General features: G+C 31.3%; 1 protein-coding gene across 1 annotated transcript in view; it reads right to left on the reverse strand.

Moving 5' to 3' along the window:
* The window catches only part of LOC111624959 (clavesin-2-like), a 33124-nt gene extending 15161 nt beyond the window's left edge, over nt 1-17963 (reverse strand). The window contains exons 1-5 of the mRNA XM_023367954.1: nt 17911-17963; nt 17226-17428; nt 8002-8131; nt 4618-4795; nt 4405-4527 (exon numbers count right to left, since the gene is read on the reverse strand). Of these exons, the coding sequence (XP_023223722.1) occupies nt 4405-4527; nt 4618-4795; nt 8002-8131; nt 17226-17358 (564 nt within the window). The 5' untranslated portion in view covers nt 17359-17428; nt 17911-17963. The remainder of the gene's footprint in view (nt 1-4404; nt 4528-4617; nt 4796-8001; nt 8132-17225; nt 17429-17910) is intronic.
* Nucleotides 17964-21676: the final 3713 nt, after the last annotated feature.

The following is a 21676-nucleotide window of genomic DNA, read 5'->3' on the forward strand; positions in this document are numbered from 1 at the left end:
AATTCAAATTTTAAATAGTTTTGGTATATCAGTGCTACTATTCAACGATAATATTAACGACTGGAAATTCGGTTACTCCCTCCTAATAGATTCTGCAATTTCACAAGCAATAAATAGAGATCAAGATTCATTGTATCAAAGCAGTTATCATCCATGGTATATTAAACTATTGCAAATTCCATCTTTACAACCCTATATGTTTCAGCCAATAAATCTAAACGTAAAACGTCTAATAATTCAACTCCGTTTAAATAAATATTCTGTGTTTATTAATAATATATATATCGACCTAACAAGAACTTACTGTCCCTTATGCAACTCTGAAGAATTTTCACTACTCCACTTAATTCAAAGTTGTAAAGAACTTTTAAAACTACGTAATTACTATAAAATACCCCAAATATGTCAGACTAATTCAGAACTGGAGTTTAAATTAAGAGATCTTAATAAAACGGATCTTTATAAAATTTACAATTACTTTGTAAAAGTTTCAGAACAATACTATTTGTCAAACCAAAATTAATGTTTGTACAATCATCTGCTGTTTTGGAAAAGCATTTGATTTACCACGTTTGTAAATATAATTGATGTCTAAACTAAATGAGAATTGATTTGTAATTTAATATTTTTAAATTTTAAATTTACTATTCCTAGATGTATTTTTCTCAAATTATTTGTAAAATTCCCCCTCAACAGAGAAATTGTTCTCTATTGTTAACATTAACTAACACTGTATTAAACTATTTGATGTAAATCATATTGTATAATATAAATTCTATGCTGTGAAAAATTATTAAAACTGGATCAAAGCATCAATTGATTTAGTTAGATATATAGCTTAGTAGATATATTTCTGAAGGCATAGAGTTTAGTTACACAAAACAAAAATAAATTATATATCATACCATTGATTTAAAAAAATGAAAAGTATTAAGAATTTAACAGAAAAAGAAAAAACAAATAGAATCATCACATAAATGAATAGGATATCTCATGTTCAGATCCTAAAGTCACCTTTACACAAAAAATAAAAAATTTTTGTAACCAATCTTTCTACCAATGTACTAAGCTGCACTTCCAAATGTTGTATATGACTTAAATATTTAATTCTCTTTTATATTAAAAAATTATTTATCAAGAATATTTTAATTTTTTTTTATTTTTGATTACATTAAATCAATAAAATTTCATTAATGCAAATTATTCAATAATTTGAACACTTTGCTAAATAATTTTACAGACATTACTCACAAGTACAAATTCAATGAGGAATTTTGAAAATAAAGAAATATATAAAGATTAAGATAAAATTAGTTGGTAAGTTGATGATGACTTAAAATTTGGCCTTTCTTAATAGACAAACCACTGAAAACTTTGAAATGCTACATAAGTGTAATTGAATAATATAGACTTATTAATAATCACTATACAATTTTAGATATTTTTCCTAATTACACAATGAAAGATTAATTACAAAAAAATTTATTGTTTAATTACAAAAAAATCTAATCATGCAAAGATTCTTATTCAAAAAATTTTTTATGCTTCTGATATCAATTTTAAAATTTTAATACTTCAATTAATTATTTTAATGTAAAAACTCATCAGAAAACATACAAATTATAAAATAATCTATATTTATAACAAACAGTTACATAATTTTGATATCAAATTTAATAAAACAACTGATAAAAATATGAAAATTATTAAACTTACATGTTATTCTAATAACATGAACTGATTGATAACAATATCTGTCATTACACTTAATGAAGTCTATTATATTTGCACACACAGTAAATTATAAAATTTTACACTGAAAATTAAGTTTATGTTAAATTAAAATTATGATTCATCAAAAACCTATCCACAAATCAACAAATGTAATAGATGTATCAGAATATAAAATGTATGAATGATATACATATTGTTATTTCATAACAATAGTATAAAAATATTAAAGGTTATTAGAAAATTAAGTAGTTATAGATACTGACAAGAGTACAGAAAACTCGATATTACTGTATTTACTTGTATATAAGACAATTTTGTATATAGGACTAGGTGTGACTTTAAAGATCAAAACAAAGAAAATTAGATTTATTAATACAAATCTAATTTTATTTCATTTAATCACAAATAAAATATCAAATGCACATAAATATACACATTGTGTCACAAAAATTACTTGCATTTTAAACCTTAAGAAAAAATCTTGCAAAATCGACAACATAATTTGTTCACATAAAACTGGACAATTGGAATCCACTTTCTGCCAATTACACTTATGAGTTTCTCCAAACTCTGATTTCCAAACAAATCATCTGTTTTCACTTGGGAATGGATTAAAACTTATATCAGGCATCCATGTGATTTTAAAATTTCAATTTTGAATTTAATTCAAAAGCTTTGCTTTTCCTATTGCTATTCATCTTTACTCCTGACAATACACAAGAATCATTCAAACAACCCAAATAAAATACTTTTACAATCTCTCTACACACTGGTGAATATAAATAAAATACTCCTCAAACCTTTTAACCAGAGTGCTTCTATTTTTAGAATCGTGAATGTTTTCGTCGCCCCTCCTGGGCTCATCTTCAGGCTTTAACAAATAGGCCATTACTGTTCAAATAAACATTCGATATGAATTTCTTCCAAACACTATCATGTGAAATCATTCCGTAGTTGTATTGCGCATGCTCCATAATCATCTTCTTTAAACGCTGTTATCCAGCAAAATCTGCCATGCTACAGATAAAAGCCATTTTCTCCTTATAATTAATATACATACCATTTCTTCCCACCTTAAATATCTCCATGGCTTCTAGCCATTTTAGTTGTTGTGGGTTGGAGTTGGTTATAATAATTTTTGCCGCATGCAGGTCCGCTGTTATTTCCTGTTCCAAAGCATATGTTGCTAGGGCCATTGTGTTTCTACCATGCTGTATATCTGACTCATGTTCTTTTAGCCTCACTTTTAACAAACGTTACATGGAACCAATATATGTCAGTTGTCTCTCATACCTGTTGTCTTCTAGCGGTACTGCATATACTCCTGGAAGCCTTTCAGGGTTTGGTAGGTCTTTGCCATTAGTTAGTATCCTGAAGACAGTTTGACACCTTCTGTATACAATATTTATGCCCCTTCGTTTGGCTACCATGTTGTAGACTGATTTCAGTATTAAATTATATGTGATAGGTATCCTCTCTTTTTCTTCATCACGTGTATTCAATGGTGGCCCTGTCTGATCAATGGCTTTTTGGGAAACCTAATGCCTTTTAGACAAATTTTTGTCTAGTGTGTTGTTGTATCCATGGGCTACAGCAATATTTTCTATATGTTGGAGTTCCATTGTTAGAGCTTGTTGCGTCGAGGAGTGCGTGTGTGCTCTTCTCACTAATGCTCAGAAAGTGGCGATTTTGTATGGGATAGGATGGCACAAATTTCTTGGAATATATGTTGGGAAGGTACTAGGTTTCCAGTACACAGATGTATGTTAGCTCCTTCGAAGTTGATATCAATGTCCAAGAAATGCACCCTTGAAGAGTCATGTTGCTCTACTTCTAATGAAAACCCATATGGATTGTTATTCATGGCTTCTAGGAAGAGTTTTATGTCTGGTTCCACCTTCCAAAATATAACAATGTCATCAATATAACGTTTATACAACAAGATATTGTGCAAAAAGCGTGGTAGAACGTTGTTTTCTAATCTCCTGATTACCATTTTGCACAAATCACCCGACACTGGACTACCCATCAGGACTCCTTTGCCTTGCATGTATGTGTTCCCATTAAATTGGAAAAGAGAGCTATAGCATAACAAATGGGCTAGCTCAAGAATCTGTTGGTGCATTCTGGTGTCCTCAACAATTGAAAACAGGTAGTTCCTGAGCTCGCAAAAACAAGGTGGTAGTTCTATTGAAGGAAATAACAATTGGAAGTCCAAAACCGTAGCATAATCTGGATGTGCTATCTTCTTCAATTGTTCTATAAGTTCTGCTCGGTTGGATGTATTGAATTGGTATCCTTCCAGATGCAGGATGAGTAAGTTGTGTATGAATAATGAATAAAAACCTCAACTCTTACTTGTCTTATATGCGAGTAGATATGGTAATTACATTAAATATTTTGAAAATTCATACATATAAATTATTCCAAAACAATAATTAAATATTTCCTCTAACCATATGTATTTTCATTTGATATATCTATTCAGAAATGAGAGAATTAGGATATTTCAAAATATAATTTTAACATGAGTCTGAAAAATTATATCTGCCCTATGTTTGTAATAATCCAACAATGTTCAACAAAAAATTGAGTTAACATATTCTTCCCCCAAGATCTTTAAATATATATAATTTTAGCTTTTTATTTTTAAATAATTTATTAATTCACCTGTAATCCTTCTATAATGAGTTTGAGCAATTTTGGATTTAAATGAGATGATTGTTTGAAGCTAAATTCAGTCCAATCAACAATTATAACAAAACCATTTACTTGAGTTTCTTCTTCTTCAAGCTAAATAATAATAATTTAATTAATTAATTTTTTATGCATTTAAAAACTCTCAAATACATTACATGATTCATAATAAAAGAAAATACATACCAAACGCTCTAAAGATAATAGAATAGCACGATATATGGAAACTAAACTGTACCGCCAGTGGTCCCAATTAGCAGTAAAAATGATTAGAATTCGACGCCCGTGTTGATCTGGCTGAGGGAGAACCCCTGGAAAGCCATCCAGTAAGGCTTGCTTAATTCCAGTTTCTGAGGCATTAAAACTGTAATAAAATTATCATCAAAGCAAAAATCAACAATTAAAAAAAAAATAATTAAGTTAAATATAGATTTTAATTTTCTATATGTGTCAGCAATATTTATGAAATTTAATTTTCTTAAAATCTTCAATTGTATTAACTTGAATAACTAAATGCTTACTGGAAATATTAAATAAAAACAAACAAACACCTTTCTCTATTTCAGCACAATTTTAATGCGTTGAAAAACGTTTTCGATCGTTTTAATCGATCGTCTTCAGTTCAAAATTCGAACTATATAATGAACAAAGTATTTGAAAAAATACAAAAAATTTCACATCGCCTATTTACAACTTAACACTAAAGCGCATATGCGTACTTATAAAAGGACTTCCAGGCTGTTAATAATCCTTTGGCATCTCTGTGGTTGATGCACTGCGCAGTCATTCTATCGGTGTGACTCTATTGATAAAGATGACTCCAATTGTGTAATGTGCTAAACTCATCCATTACCATTCTACATCATCATCATTGTTATTTGGATAATATTTTGAAACAAAACATCTCAGAATGTCAAATTTAACTGATTATATTGGAACAACATCTCAAACCAGCTTTCTAAAGATTAAATATGTCATCAACAGGATCACACAAAAAGATGCAAATCTGCTTAATAACATATCACAAATAGGTCAAAAATCACTGTGGGTAACAAGCTGATATAAAGTAACTAAACATTATTTTAAAAAAAATCAATCTCCTGTAAAATGTGGTTATTCAGATTTGGGACACCATTCTTTTGGAGAATTGAATTAAATTTTTTTTAATTCCAATTTTATCTATCAGAAATAAAGTGACACTATACAACATGAGAGATCTATTTCATAATTTGACATAATAAACATGTAATAAGAGAATTATATACTAAATTATATACACACCAAATATGGTGTATGTATTTATATATAATGTCTGGTTCCTGTGTGTAATAATAGGAGACTAGGTGCAATAATATGAAACATCATAACATCTTTAACCAGAATATATCAATATTCTCAACCATATTTGTAACCATATAGCTGTCATTTTGGTACTAAAACTTTGTTTAGAAAACGGTCTAATATGCATATTACTCATTCATCTGGTTTATATGAACTCCCAAAGCTGGAACAACAGTCAATATCTCAAAAACCTCAGTACTTACTCCAGCACATGATTCAATAAACATAGAAACATTTCATCAAGTATTACAGTCTTCCATTGAATCACCATACAGTTTCATCAATATAAAGTTAACACTTTTTTAAGTCTACATCAAAGAAATGATCCTTTTAAATTATACCATGCTGCTAATGGATTATTATTGCTTCAAAAACTTTAATTTTATGGCATTCAATGGAAGGCTGTACTATTTGATGAAGGCCCTAAATGGGGCTGAAAATGTTTGTATGTTTATTACATCATGTGCTGGAGTAAGTACTGAGATTGAGATATCTGGTAGACAGCATATCTGGATAAGGAAAAGTCAGACAACACTGAGATTGAGGACAAAGCATTTTATGAAGTAAACACATCAGAGCATCCAATATGTTGTTTACTTTTTATCTGTAATTTTTATAACACATGTAATAATGTTATATACAAAATTTTAAGCAAAAACAAGTCAGTAAGATGCCTCCAATTACCATGCCATGTTATATGCAAAGTATGTTTTATATCATGTTATAACCGCATGTTTTATAAAAATGTTTGTGATTGAATTTTTACACAATATTATCACTTAATAATACTTACTGTAATAAATATAAAATATAATTATTTTCTACTTTTCGTTTACATAAAATTTTTATGTTATGGCTTATTGAACCAGATAATACAAAGAGCCAGATGATTATGAGCCTACTGTATTTTCAGTGCTTATTGTATTAGCAGAGTAATAATTGTTGTATGGTAAGATAGCTAAGCATACATCTGCAAATAGTAATGTTACTTTTCTTCTATCTACTTTTTACTATATAAATGCTGTAAGCCATTTTAATTGAAACTTTAAATTTTAGTTTAGAAAACATATAATAAAAAGCATCTTGATTTTCTGGGGATTAGTAATACAAAAATAATATTTTAATTGAAGACCTAGGGGCAAGAACATATTAACTCATTTTTTCAGGTTTCTGGAAAAAAATCACATCAAATTAACCAGTTCAAAATTTTCTCTGTATTTTAGGACAGACAATAGGTAATTAATGATGGAGGTTAATAAATTAGTTTATGAGAAGTTATGGATCATGAGTCTGAAAAATTATATCTGCCCTATGTTTGTAATAATCCAACAATGTTCAACAAAAAATTGAGTTAACATATTCTTCCCCCAAGATCTTTAATTGTACCACAGACAAAAAACAAATAACAAGATTGGTCAAGCCAATCTGATAGCACGCTCCACAAAAGCGAATCAAATATTAATTTTGTTTAAAATAAATTTTATAAATTCTTGAAATCAAGTAGTTGTTCAGAAGAATTTTTCATTGAATATACAGTAAGGAATGTGGTTTATAGATTCCAGAGGAACTGGGTAGTTTTTACTATAGCTTACAGTGACTATAAACAAAAATGTTCAGTTCCCTTTTGTGCATGCATGTTGACATAAACAATAAATGGATTGAACGAAGCATGTGCATGCAAATGCGCAATGAATGGATTGAATGGATTATAATCTCAAAAATATAATGTCTGACAGACATACAAAAGTGCTAACATAAGCACTTCACTATTATAGTGGAGTGTGCTAAAAAAGAATAATGTAACAGTAGAATCATAGAATTATTGAGAGACCATGATTTATTTCAAATTAGACATTTTTCAGGATTATACATCTCATCATCAGATCCTACAGAATTGGAACAAAAATCATTAAGTTATAAAATCTTTGAGTTTTTGGACATTTCAAACATTCAATTAAGAGTTTGATCACATATAAAAAAAATCACAAAGGAAAAACAATAAAAATAAAATAGGAACCAATATACAAAATAATCAATATCAGAATATGACTAAAAATAAAAATAAACTGATTTAGAAGAAAAAATAAACATCAGATAGAACAAGTGGATTCCATTGATTCCAGCATTATGCTATTCTTCTTTTTTATTATGTAATTGTATAACTGCTTTAAAAAAAATCTAAAAAATCATATCAAATTATAACCATAAAAAAATATATTAAAAATTTACCTTCTAAATAGAGATTTATTTCTCTGACGATATTGAAAATATTGTATGTAAAGATTGAAGGCAAGAGTGACATCAAATTTACGAGCTCTTAAAAAGCGAAGTATAAAAGCATCATCAGATCTAAGAAATGCTGAAAAAAAATTTAAAAATTTATATAAATTCTGAATTGCTAATACATATATAATTTAATAAGAAAGAAGGTATTTGAATCATTTGATTTAATACATAAATATATAAATTTATATTATCAAAAAAAATTTTAGATATTTTATATTTTATTTCCAACTAAAAAATTCATTCTCTAGTTAATAATAAAATAATTACATATATATAACTATACTTAATCATGTAATTTTTACTTTTGATCAGATAAAACAATAGAATATGACAGTGTTTTCAAAATCTTGTTGTGTATCTTCAATTTGTTTTTATTTACTTACAAAATTTTGATAATTAATAAATCAAAATGAAAAAAATGTAAAATTTTATGGTGCTACATATATACTACAGTACACAATAATGCACCTAATACACCCACCATACACAATAAGAACACAGGTGGCTCTAAACTTATACAGATTAATGCACAGAAATGCAAAGCTGCTTGCTCCCTCTTCATTCACACTTCCAATGTACCATTACACAATACAGACATCATTATGATCCAAGAACCCTACACTATTAACAACATGATAGTCAGGTTCAATGACTGGAAAGTCTATCCAGCTCAGGACCCTAGCTATCACATCAAGGCTGGTATTATCATCAGGAACAAAAACATTACCACCTGCCTTGTCTCCCAACACACCACAGAATGCATTACCACCATCTGTGTTACAGACAATAACATTCACCTTTACATATGTTCCATCTACATTCCAGACACCACTAACATTGAGACAGCAATTGAAGACATTCATCACCTCCTGAACTCATACAAAGATAAACCTATCCTAATAGAAGGAGACTTCAATGCCAAGTCTGCAACCTGCCATAGTCCAAAAGTTCATTTACTACCATGTAAATGTACAGTAATACCGCGACTTACGCTACCCCAACTTACGCGAACCCAGAATTACGCGATTTTCAAATCTCGCCGATTCGTCTTTTGTTTGAGCACCACGCAACTCTTGATTACTCACTCCCCCCACACTATTGTTCAGCTTATGTGTTCGGAAATGTCACGCGGAATCGACGCATAGCTACAATTTATTTTGTGTTATTTATTTCTGTGTTTGATTTATCTACGGAGACTTGAGAGACTCTACTATGTCATCCAAATGAAGTAGAATTGATTCTTCTGCATCAAACAAAAAAAGAAAAAATTTATCTTTGGAATGTAAAGTTAACATTATTAAAGACCTCGATACAAAAATGAAAATTTGTGAATTGGCAAAGAAGTTTGATCTACCGGAATCGACGGCCAAAACAATTATAAAAGACAAAGAAAAAATTCTCGAAGCTGTGAAAAATGCTCAATCTTTAAATTCAAGCATCATTCATAAATGTCACGATATTATCGCTGAGATGGAAACAATGTTAAAATTATGGTGTGATAATCAAGTAATTGTGAAAAATTGTATAATAATATAATATGTTATACATATCTATTATCTAAGATTTTATTAAACATTTTTTTCTAAATTATTGCTTTTTTTAGTCTCCAGCCCCAATTAAAAATTATTTGTATGTATTTATATGCGAAATTATACCCTGACTTACGCAAATTCGACTTAGGTGGTTATCGCTCAGCCCTACCTATCTCATAAGTTCAGGGTATTACTGTAAATGAAACCATGGCTGAACACCTTACTCAACTGAACAGGAGTAAGTTTGAAAGGGTGCTGCCCTTCCAAACTTACTCCTGTACCATGGGAGAAAGTTGGATCGACCTAACGTTAGGAAACAGTCACATCACCCCGAGGGTCAACCACTGATTCTGCCAGTGATCATAGGTGTATCTTCACCCAACTGAACACTATTAGTAATACTAATAATCATAGTTTTCATTAAACCTGCACTAACTGGCAATTATTCTGTGACATTTGGGCCCGTACCCCTCACCACAGTCACTATACTCAGAACACCTTAGACCATCTTGTCACCAGGCTTACAAATACAATCACTAACTCTTATGTTATTGCCTCTGAAGTCAAACATTGTAAACACAAAAAGGTTTCTTGGTAGACCACTGAGCTAGAAAACAAGGAAAAAAATTAAGGAGATTAAGGAGGCAATTTAGGAATGATCAAGACCCGGACATTAATTAAAGTCATACTTAGAGACCAGTACAGGCACAAACACAATGCTTACAAAACCCTTATAAATAAAAAAAGACTAACACTTGGAAGGATTTCTGTACCAACACTTGTGGTCACAACCCCTGGTCTGAACCATACTACTTAGCTTGTAAGAAAAAACGCCAGCTCCAAACCCCTCTGCTATCCAGCTTCCTGATGGTCGCTACACCAACAACATGGAATAAACTATCATGCACATCCTCACCAACCTTTACCCTTCAGATGACCCACAGCAGGATGACAATACACAACCGGTCATTCAGAGTTCAACACTCACTCCACCTAATACAGACAATGACCACAACTTCACCTACATTAAGGTTTCGAATGCCATCTGTTCACGCACCAATAACAAAACCCCAGGTCTTGACGGCATAATCACTAGAATGATAAACTACTAGGATGCATTTGAGGCAAATCCTACAGCGATTGTAATTCTCTTCAATATCTGCTTGAACACTGACCTTTTTCCTACTCAGTGGGAAAAGGCTAGTGTCAAATTGATTCCCAAACCCACCAGTGTTAACACTTACAAAAAATATAGGCCAATCTGCCTTCTCCCAACTCTGGGAAAAGTGTTAGACGGTCTAATGATTAATAGGATGATATGGCATCTACGCAAGCATCCTGCATCAGAATCAGTTCGGCTTCTCTAAAAACAAAGATACAGTAGATGCCATTCATCAGGTCATTAACCATATCCACCAGGATAAACAAAACAATCAGCAAACCACAATTATCACTATTGACTTTAGAGGCACCTTCGATCACGCCTGGTGGCCTTTTATCCTGCACATATTACACACTCATCATTGCCTTCAAAATCTTTACAAACTTCTTCAGTCCTATCTTAGCAACAGGACTGCAGGTGTAACAAAATACAACACAAAATAATATAGTCATACCCATCACTCGAGGCTGTCCTCAGGGATCCAGGTCTGGTCCTGGTCTCTAGAACATAGCCTATAACTCTATTCTGCACTTAAATGACACCCTGCTTCCTGGCTGCTGTATACAGAGCTATGCAGATGACACAATTATCCTAGTTTCACACAGGAACAGTGAACTCTCAATAACATTCACCAGTGGAGTAATAAGCATAGGCAACCCATTAACACAGACAAATGCAAAAGCATGATAGTTGATACGAACGCACCACTCCATAAGGAAGCTTACCCTTCGAATAGGTGCTCACAGAATAAAGCAAACAACGGAAATTAAATATTTAGGTGTTATTTTTGACGAAAGACTTAACTTCACATCCCATATCAAATACATCACAGACAAAGCTAAAAAGATGGCCAATGCCCTCATTAGTATTGCTAGGAACACACGGGGACTTGGCCCTAGTGCTACTAAGCTTATTTACAGGGGTGCAATTCAGCCAGCACTCCTCTATGCTGTACAAGTCTGGGGCTACATGGCTGCCAAAGTCCAGAACCGTAAAAAACTTCTCTGTTCAAAGGATTGCAGCTCTCCACATTTGTATAGGACCGCACCCACTACAGCCCTTTTGCTAATGTCAGGTTTGACCCCTATCGACTTAGAAATTGAATGCATTATTTGGTAGGAAAATCTCGTCACCTTACCCTGGTGAGATTATAGCGACTCGGATGTCGACAAAATAATTAGAGTAGGTAAGATTCTCCCAGTTTGACCTTGATTGATGATATCAAAAAATTCAGCATTGACAAAAATATCCTCCCAACTTACAATTATCACCCCTCCCATCAGCTTGCCCCTGATGTGTATTTGAAGATCCAGGTGATCATCCCTTGTTTAGGATTTACACTGACAGTTCCAAGATGGATGACAATGTAGGTGCCACTTTTGTAGTTTACTCCAACTTAGGCTGTGAGCTTCACAATGCTTGATTCCGTCTAGGTACACACTGTTCAATAGCACAGGCAGAAACTTTAGCTATTTATATGAGCTTAATTCACATTAGGTGTAGGAAGGACAAAAAACATTACTTACACTATCGCATTTATTCTGACAGTAGAGTAGCGTTATACAGGATTGCAAAGTCTGATAGCCGCTTAAAACTCATCCATCTCATACACCACATCCTCAGACACTTAGACAATAACAGTAGAATATATTTTCAATGAGTCCCAGGTCATGAAGGGGTTCTTGGCAACGAGACTGCTGACTGTCTTGCCAAACAGGCTGCAAAGTCTTCAATCACTAGTACTTTCACAGTTACATTCTTACCTTGTACATCAACACATCAACAATCAAATGAAGAAGCAAATCTTCATTCTCTGGCAAGACAGCTGGGACTGTGACACCACTGGTAGGCTCACCTACACTTTCATTCCCAAGGTTGACACTACAGAGATTCTTTGCCACTTTTACCCTAGTTACACCCTCACTCAACTACTTACAAGACACGGCAACTTTAAGCAATACTTGCATAGATTTAACCTTGGGGACAATCCACAATGCGATTGTGGTGTTCAGGAGGACCAAACATCACTTCACTTAGTTTTTTGCTGCAATAGATACAATCACATTAGGGATAGTTTAATGAGAGCTGATATTCTTGACAGGTACAACTGACCTTGCAATTTGCATCAATCTTCACATGCGTACAATGTTCCATCATCTACTTGCATTCATATCCCTTAGTGGGGCTCTTGAGAGCACTCACTCTAGGGGCACAGATGGCAATTAACTTTCCCTTGCTTTGTTTCAACTGATGGTATATATAGCTGCCTTTTAACTTTGTATTTTAATTCTTATTTTCTGTCTTCTTTTTCAGTCTAAATTTGTTTAGTGTTAGTTGTTAGATTATGGATTCTTAGCTAGGTTTCCAGTTAGGTTAAATTAGATTAGGGTTTGTTGGTGTGAAATCTGCGAATATAATGCAGTTGTCGGAAAAAAATTTGTAAACAACTCCGATAGAAAAACGCTCCTGGTGAGAATTATCTCAGAGGTCACCGTTTGTTATCACAATTAGCTGGGAAAGTTGACACATAAGTGTCAATAATGCACCATTAATGTCAACATGTGGCGATCACGTGACTCCTTTCCCATGACAAATGAATAAAAGCTCGAGCCCCGGAAGCTCAGCACGCGTCCGCACATGGAAGATATTTGTACTTGTGCCAGTCGATCTCCATGAAAAAGGACTGTGATCCCGTCGGAGAAGACATCGGACAGAAGACACCAAGGACTACCTCTTCCATACTGACAATGTGCCAACTCTCCATTACTTTGAGAAGTATTTAGGGGATATTTTAGAACTTGTAAAATTGCTCTCTCTCGCCCCAAAGTTAGGAAACATAGAGGAGAATAGTCGTCCATTATATGTATATAGTCTATTTTAACTGCAGTTAATCTTAGAATTAATTATCGCCTTCTGTAACGTAAATTTAGTTCCTCAATAAATGCTTTGTTTATTTGTTAAACTGTCTCCTGTCTTTGAAAGGATGCCTGCCAGCTTACCAACGCACTCCCCACTCATTTTTTACCCTCCTAGCCATCCAACGATTCCGAGACTGGGTTTTACCAACCTGTGCAGTGTAAGTGGTCAAGAGGGATTGTCCCAGTGGCCCTCTGCTGACTCAAATTAGCTTTAGTCATCCAGTTAGGTTCATCCTAGGTTATGGTAGGTTAATTTAGTTAGTGAGTAAGTTAATGTTTAAAAAATAAATAAAATAAATACATAAAAAATATAAATAAAATTTAAAAATTTTGGGGTCTTGCTTGTTTGTCTCTGTCAGTCCATTCATCTCATCTAGTTTGTCATAAAATAAACAAACACCTTTCTCTATTCCAGCACAACGTTTAATACATTAAAAACGTTTTCAACCATTTTAAACGATCTTCTTCAGTTCAAATTCAAACCATATAACAAAAAAAGTATTCGAAATAATACAAAAATTCAAAGTGCTTATTCACAACTTAATGTTAAAGCGCATGCCCGTACTCATAAAATGAAGAGATTAAACCAAGATAATTAAAAATAAACCAAAAATTATATATCAAGAAATATAAGAATAATTAATAACGCCGCCTACACTGTTGCAACAGTTAATCTATGTTATCATAAAAGGACTTCCAGGCCGTTGATAAACCTTCAGCATCCCTGTGATTGATGCATTGCACAGTCATATGTGCCTTGTGTATCTCAACTTTTTCCAGGTGTTTCATTGCTTGCGTTGATCTTGTAGGTCTAATAATCGCTGCCTGATCCCAGTATACTGCAATTCATTGCTGCTTTGCAAATGCTGTGAGGACTATGCTTTCAACACTCCTATTCACTGAGTATTTGTGCTCATCAATCCTTTTCTTCAGATTCTGCATTGTTGCTCCTATATATATTAGGTCAGAGTTAAATCTGTGGTCTTTCATAGGTATTGAGCAAACTCCTGTCATGCTATTACGCTCATATCTTCTCTTATCGTTTCTTAAAAGCTTACACACTGTAGGATTACGCCTATAAATTATTTTTATATTCCTATTTCTGGCAACTTTCTTAATAATTTTATTTAGAAACGGATGGTAATTAATCACAATTTTTTCCCTTTGTTCAGTTGCTTTTTGTTGTCGGTTCTGTTTCTGCAGCCTTGTTATAAGTGAATCGATTGTCTTTTTTCTGTATCCTTGTTGCACAGCTATGCTCCATATATATTCCAATTCTTTATAATGTGTGTAAGCCCTTACTATGCATGATCGAAAAGCTGCTAATTTGATGTGTTCTGGATCTGAGGAATTCTTAGGTATGATAACTGGTTGATAAACCAGCTTACGGTATATATTCGTTCTGATCTCACCCTCTTTCCATATGTTATTGTTAAATCTAAGAAATTAACACTATTTTTACTTTCCTAGTCTAGCTTTAATGTTAGCCCATAAGGGTTACTGTTGATTAAGCTTATAAAATGGTGTACATTACGATTGTTTTTCCACAAAACGAAGACATCATCCACATACCTCGCATATATTATTATATCTTTCTGGAAAGTGGGTAATATATTACTTTCTAGCTTTCTTAGTACTAATTCACAAAATACCGCTGACATTGGGCTACCCATTGGTACGCCCCGTCCTTGTAGGTATGTTTTTCCTTCAAATTCGAAGAATGATGTATGGCAAATCAAATCAGTTAACTCCAAAATGTGCTTATGGTATTTCATAGTATCTTTGATGTTAGCGAATAAAAAATCTCTCAAGGCACAAAATTTTTGTAAGGTGGTAATTTAATCAATGGGTATAAGGCCTTGTAATCTATGACAGTCATAAAATTTATATGGGAAAAAATCCAGGAGTCACCCTATTCAATAAAAAACACAGTCCAATTGGTGCAGAAACTAGCAAACACTAATAAAATTTAAAGATATAATATGCTACTGAATCAAATAAAATAAAATATCTTGTTATAGTTCATTATAAATATTAGAAGTACAGCAAAAGAACATAAATCAGAAATACATTAACTGTCATTACGTTTCTATATTCAATGGTTGACTCAACAGTGAATTTTCCGACGACACCATCCGTTCAATGATCTGACATCATGTTTTGTAGAAAAAAGAAACATTTCCATTGAAAGGGCACTTTTCATGATGGCTGACTTAATTGAGGAGAAGGCAATAATTGTGACTGTTTTGCTAAATAATTAAAGTAACTCGCTTAACCATTATTTGAATAAATCCTTTTATTCAAATGAACCCTTATCTGTATCATTTTCTTGTATACTGGTCTTTCTTTAATAATTTGAATTTCTTGAATATTTATATCATTAGGAAAAGGGCCAAATATCGGTCGTAATCAATTTTGGACAATTCGTGGAGCTTAATATTGACCAAATTATCCAACATAATCATGCAATCACATGTTTTATCACATACAGATTGTTCATTAATCTATCTGCTATTATAGCATCCACAGCAAAAGTGAATGAATAGTTTCTATAAGCAAAATTTACTTTTTCATAGAAGCCTTATGTTAGTTTGTTGAATACTCAACAGTCTTTCAGGTCATTGAGACCATTGAGCTCAATGGTGAAACAGCACTGACATCACTAGTCTCAACAGAAAACTTAATGGTCCATTTAGAAACATTGTTTTCTCACTGTTGAGTCAACTGTTAGAATATATAAACTGTTGAATATGTATGGAAAATATAAAACAATTCAAACACTGTACTTTCACTTTTAATCATGTAAAATATTTTCACACATACAGAATTAATAAATTCAAAATTTAATTTAAAAATAAAAAGATATAAAGTAACACAACATAACAACGTTCAAGGTATTAGATATTTCATTATGCATTAGATAAATAAAAATATATTAATTTTTAATTTATGGCATTATACTTGAAAGTTAATATTCAATGGCAGAACTACTGTACAATGGTGCAAAGTGGTTCATCTAAACCAGGACCTAGGCATGTACAACTTCATGAGACCCAGGCAAACTTGAATTAGGGATAATGTCTATTCGTGAACTAAATAAACTAGCAACTTTTGGCGTCCAAATAATCCATAGGATCTCCTGGACAATACACATCTTTTCAACTAAACTTTTCAATCTACAGAATAAAGGATAGAGATCTCAAGAGACTGAATAATTTTAAGTACAGGCATTTCTTATATGTAGGGGATTAAAAAATAAAAAGTTTTTAGAATAACGGATATTTTCTTGGGTATGCAGGAAATTCATTGTTCATGATACAATGGATTCTCAGAGCAACTGATGACTTTTGGCAGCCCAAGAACTCCATTAAAACAAAATTCTACTGTGTGTATATGTATGTATATATATTATGTTCCAAATTTCATCTAACTTTAATTTCATTCTATAAACCATCTCAATATAACAGAATTCAAGAACAGATATTTCACAGTATGTTATAAACAATCATATTAATCTTTTAATAAATCAAAAAATTAATAAAAATTTCAATATACCAATTTCTGATTGAGAAGGTATAAGTTTTCTCACTGCTTGAACAGCAGCTATTCTTTGATCTGGATCTTCATTTAATTCGTGCTTTGCTTTGACTTGGGTGACCTCTGATAAGGCCCATCCATATTCTGCCATTCTGCATGATACTTTACCTTCCACTTTGAAACTCTGGATTAAACACTACTTTTATATTTTATTTTATGTCCTAAAATAAAAAATTTACAAATTCAAAATAGTTATCTATATATAATATACATTATATATTTTCAAGATTTTGTAAATTATTTAATTGATATTATATTAATATAATAAGATTTACATAAAATGGTTGTATGTAATGAAAAAAAACAGAAATATACCCAAATATATATCTGATAATGTTTGTAGATAACAGACAAAATGTTCATATCATTAAATAATTCTACTACTTTTTGGTATATTTGTGTGTGTTTTCTATAAGATTTACAAATGTAACAAACGTAAATGTAAAATATAAAGTCTATAATGTAATAATGATATCAATAAAATAAAAAATTAAATTCTATTCATAATATCTAGTATAATTAAGGAACTTAAAATATTTTCTATAATAAGTTATTATATGTTTTAATAAAATAACAAATACATCATTATTATTACTAAATTACTAAATAAATTTTTATAAATTATTGCTAAAATAAAATGTACTCAAATATTTGAAGTCAAGTTTCTCATCTATTATATAATATTGCAAATTTCTGTTGAACTATTATATTTTTATTTCAGTTCTTTTCCTTAAATGATTCATTTTGCTTCTATAGTCTAATTCACAAAATTTATTTCATAGGTCAATAATCTAATATCTAATAATGAGATTATATGAAAATCCTTTTTTAATATTAAAAAATTTATCATTGTTGTGAATAGTCTAAATTATCTAAAAACTGTAAATTTAAAAATATATGCATTAAAATTTATTTCTCTTAAAATTATTAATAAAGTTTTTTATTCAGTTTAATAAATGCAAAATAAAAAACCTTTATACATATATTTAAAATTTTTCATTTAAGATTAAAAAAATAATTACTACTAGAAAGTTCCATAATTTTTAAAATCAATCATGGAAGGAAGGAAATGCACTAAATTATGTATTTAAGACAATAATTTAAAAATCATTCATTCATTTTAATATTCAATCATACATCCATAGTACATAATGATATAGAACAATCAAACTACAAATAATTAATCTTTGAACCTAAAATAAAGCAAACTATATACTTTATCACATAAATATTTATTGTTCCTTAAATCTACATTATATAATTGTTCACTTTAGTAAAAACATTTATCATGTATAAATTTCAAAAACAAAATAGCTTTACATTTTAAATCCAAAAATTATCAGTCAAAGATATCTATGTACGTCACTGTCAAGTTATTTTGCACCCTAGGCAAAGTTTACAAGTATGTCCCTATGTCCCTTATTTCACAAGTTGTATATCTTTGAAAATGAAAGTTTAAATATAAAAATTAAAAATTATTTTGCATGCTTTATTTATAATATACAAAGTAATATACAATATGTAATCCATTTAAAACAGCCTTTTTTATCTTCTTTTTTAATTAATTTGAAAATTCTCTGTTATAATTCTTTTATTCAAATCATTTAGAAACAAAAAAGAACCAAGACTTAATTAGTAAAACAGTGTGATGTGTGAGGGATAAGAAAAAAAAATTAATACCTAAATCATATATCACTATTTAATTTAATATTTTAGTGAAGTATGAATTAAGCATAGCTTGAAATTTTGCACCCCCCTTTATGGCTTGTGTCCTAGTTTGCCTAAATAGTAGCACCAGCCCTGCATGTATACATAGTTAACTCTCAATAATGTAAAATTTAATATTTCAAATCATGATTAGAAATCAATATATTTTTATAAAATCAGAAAAATTAAATATAGTGGGTGATCAGTTAACGAACAAATCAGATAGAGAACACTTTCGCGAAAGATTTTTATGTTCGGACAACAAACACATGATCGAATAACAAACTCCTCACAGAACAAACACAATAAGAAGCGATGTAAAATAATAAATATTGATTGGTCTTCCCTTGTCTTCAGAAAATTCAAAACTTTTGGAGCGCAGGAGACGTCAACATCAACGCTCAATTCAGTATATACTGATCACATAGTATTCCTCTGAACATTGAAACTCTCCCTTGTAATTCCAGTCTTTTATTTTTCTGACAGAAACAATTTTTTATAGTATTCTTGAAACTGTCAGGTGGGCATTCGTTAAGTTTTGCATCAGTTTTTTATTTTCAAAAGGTGAGAGTATAATAGCAAAGGTAGAGAGTAGATAGATGTCTAATGTCTGTTGTTGCTGGGCAGTATGGCTTGAACAGCTCTACAGTAGGCTGCAGTTCAATCTTATCTACGAAAGATACTGTATAATCAAGAAGACTCAAGCAGCTTAAGGAGTAACAAAAATCACATCTGATAAATAAAGAACATTGAAGATCTCATAATGGAACCTGAAACTGATCTGACGACAGAAGAACGCCAAGAACTCTTGAATGAAGAACACCAAGAAACTCAGCAAGATATGTTTTCTTCTGAAAGAGAATCCAAACCAGGTTGAGGTTAATAGGCTTAGGGATCTCTACAGTTATAATGCTATTAATTATTTCTGAAAAATCTTGAACAGAGAAAAGCAATTGATATTAGACAGATTCTTTAACCCCACACAAATGGAAAAAACATGACTAATAAAAATGCAAGACTGTGTATATATGTATTTTTATTATTACATATAAATAAATGTAGTAAGAAAGTATATATTTTTATTTTTTGAGGTCTCCAGAATGAATTAATCAAATTCCCATAAAAACCTATGGTAAATCGATAATCAGTCAATGAATAATTTGGATAGTGAACAAAGTCTTGGAACGGATTATGCTTGTTAACTGATCACCCACTGTACTTTTTTAGTATTCAATCATATGTAAAATACAGAATAATAAAATGAATTGTAAAAAATAACTAGGTATTTTCCAGGAAAATAAAACTGAGCTCTGCAGTGTACAAAACTAANAATAAAATTTAAAAATTTTGGGGTCTTGCTTGTTTGTCTCTGTCAGTCCATTCATCTCATCTAGTTTGTCATAAAATAAACAAACACCTTTCTCTATTCCAGCACAACGTTTAATACATTAAAAACGTTTTCAACCATTTTAAACGATCTTCTTCAGTTCAAATTCAAACCATATAACAAAAAAAGTATTCGAAATAATACAAAAATTCAAAGTGCTTATTCACAACTTAATGTTAAAGCGCATGCCCGTACTCATAAAATGAAGAGATTAAACCAAGATAATTAAAAATAAACCAAAAATTATATATCAAGAAATATAAGAATAATTAATAACGCCGCCTACACTGTTGCAACAGTTAATCTATGTTATCATAAAAGGACTTCCAGGCCGTTGATAAACCTTCAGCATCCCTGTGATTGATGCATTGCACAGTCATATGTGCCTTGTGTATCTCAACTTTTTCCAGGTGTTTCATTGCTTGCGTTGATCTTGTAGGTCTAATAATCGCTGCCTGATCCCAGTATACTGCAATTCATTGCTGCTTTGCAAATGCTGTGAGGACTATGCTTTCAACACTCCTATTCACTGAGTATTTGTGCTCATCAATCCTTTTCTTCAGATTCTGCATTGTTGCTCCTATATATATTAGGTCAGAGTTAAATCTGTGGTCTTTCATAGGTATTGAGCAAACTCCTGTCATGCTATTACGCTCATATCTTCTCTTATCGTTTCTTAAAAGCTTACACACTGTAGGATTACGCCTATAAATTATTTTTATATTCCTATTTCTGGCAACTTTCTTAATAATTTTATTTAGAAACGGATGGTAATTAATCACAATTTTTTCCCTTTGTTCAGTTGCTTTTTGTTGTCGGTTCTGTTTCTGCAGCCTTGTTATAAGTGAATCGATTGTCTTTTTTCTGTATCCTTGTTGCACAGCTATGCTCCATATATATTCCAATTCTTTATAATGTGTGTAAGCCCTTACTATGCATGATCGAAAAGCTGCTAATTTGATGTGTTCTGGATCTGAGGAATTCTTAGGTATGATAACTGGTTGATAAACCAGCTTACGGTATATATTCGTTCTGATCTCACCCTCTTTCCATATGTTATTGTTAAATCTAAGAAATTAACACTATTTTTACTTTCCTAGTCTAGCTTTAATGTTAGCCCATAAGGGTTACTGTTGATTAAGCTTATAAAATGGTGTACATTACGATTGTTTTTCCACAAAACGAAGACATCATCCACATACCTCGCATATATTATTATATCTTTCTGGAAAGTGGGTAATATATTACTTTCTAGCTTTCTTAGTACTAATTCACAAAATACCGCTGACATTGGGCTACCCATTGGTACGCCCCG

Source organism: Centruroides sculpturatus, unplaced genomic scaffold, assembly GCF_000671375.1.
Source record: "Centruroides sculpturatus isolate CEXI.00-Female unplaced genomic scaffold, Cexi_2.0 scaffold371, whole genome shotgun sequence".
Classification (NCBI taxonomy): domain Eukaryota; kingdom Metazoa; phylum Arthropoda; class Arachnida; order Scorpiones; family Buthidae; genus Centruroides; species Centruroides sculpturatus.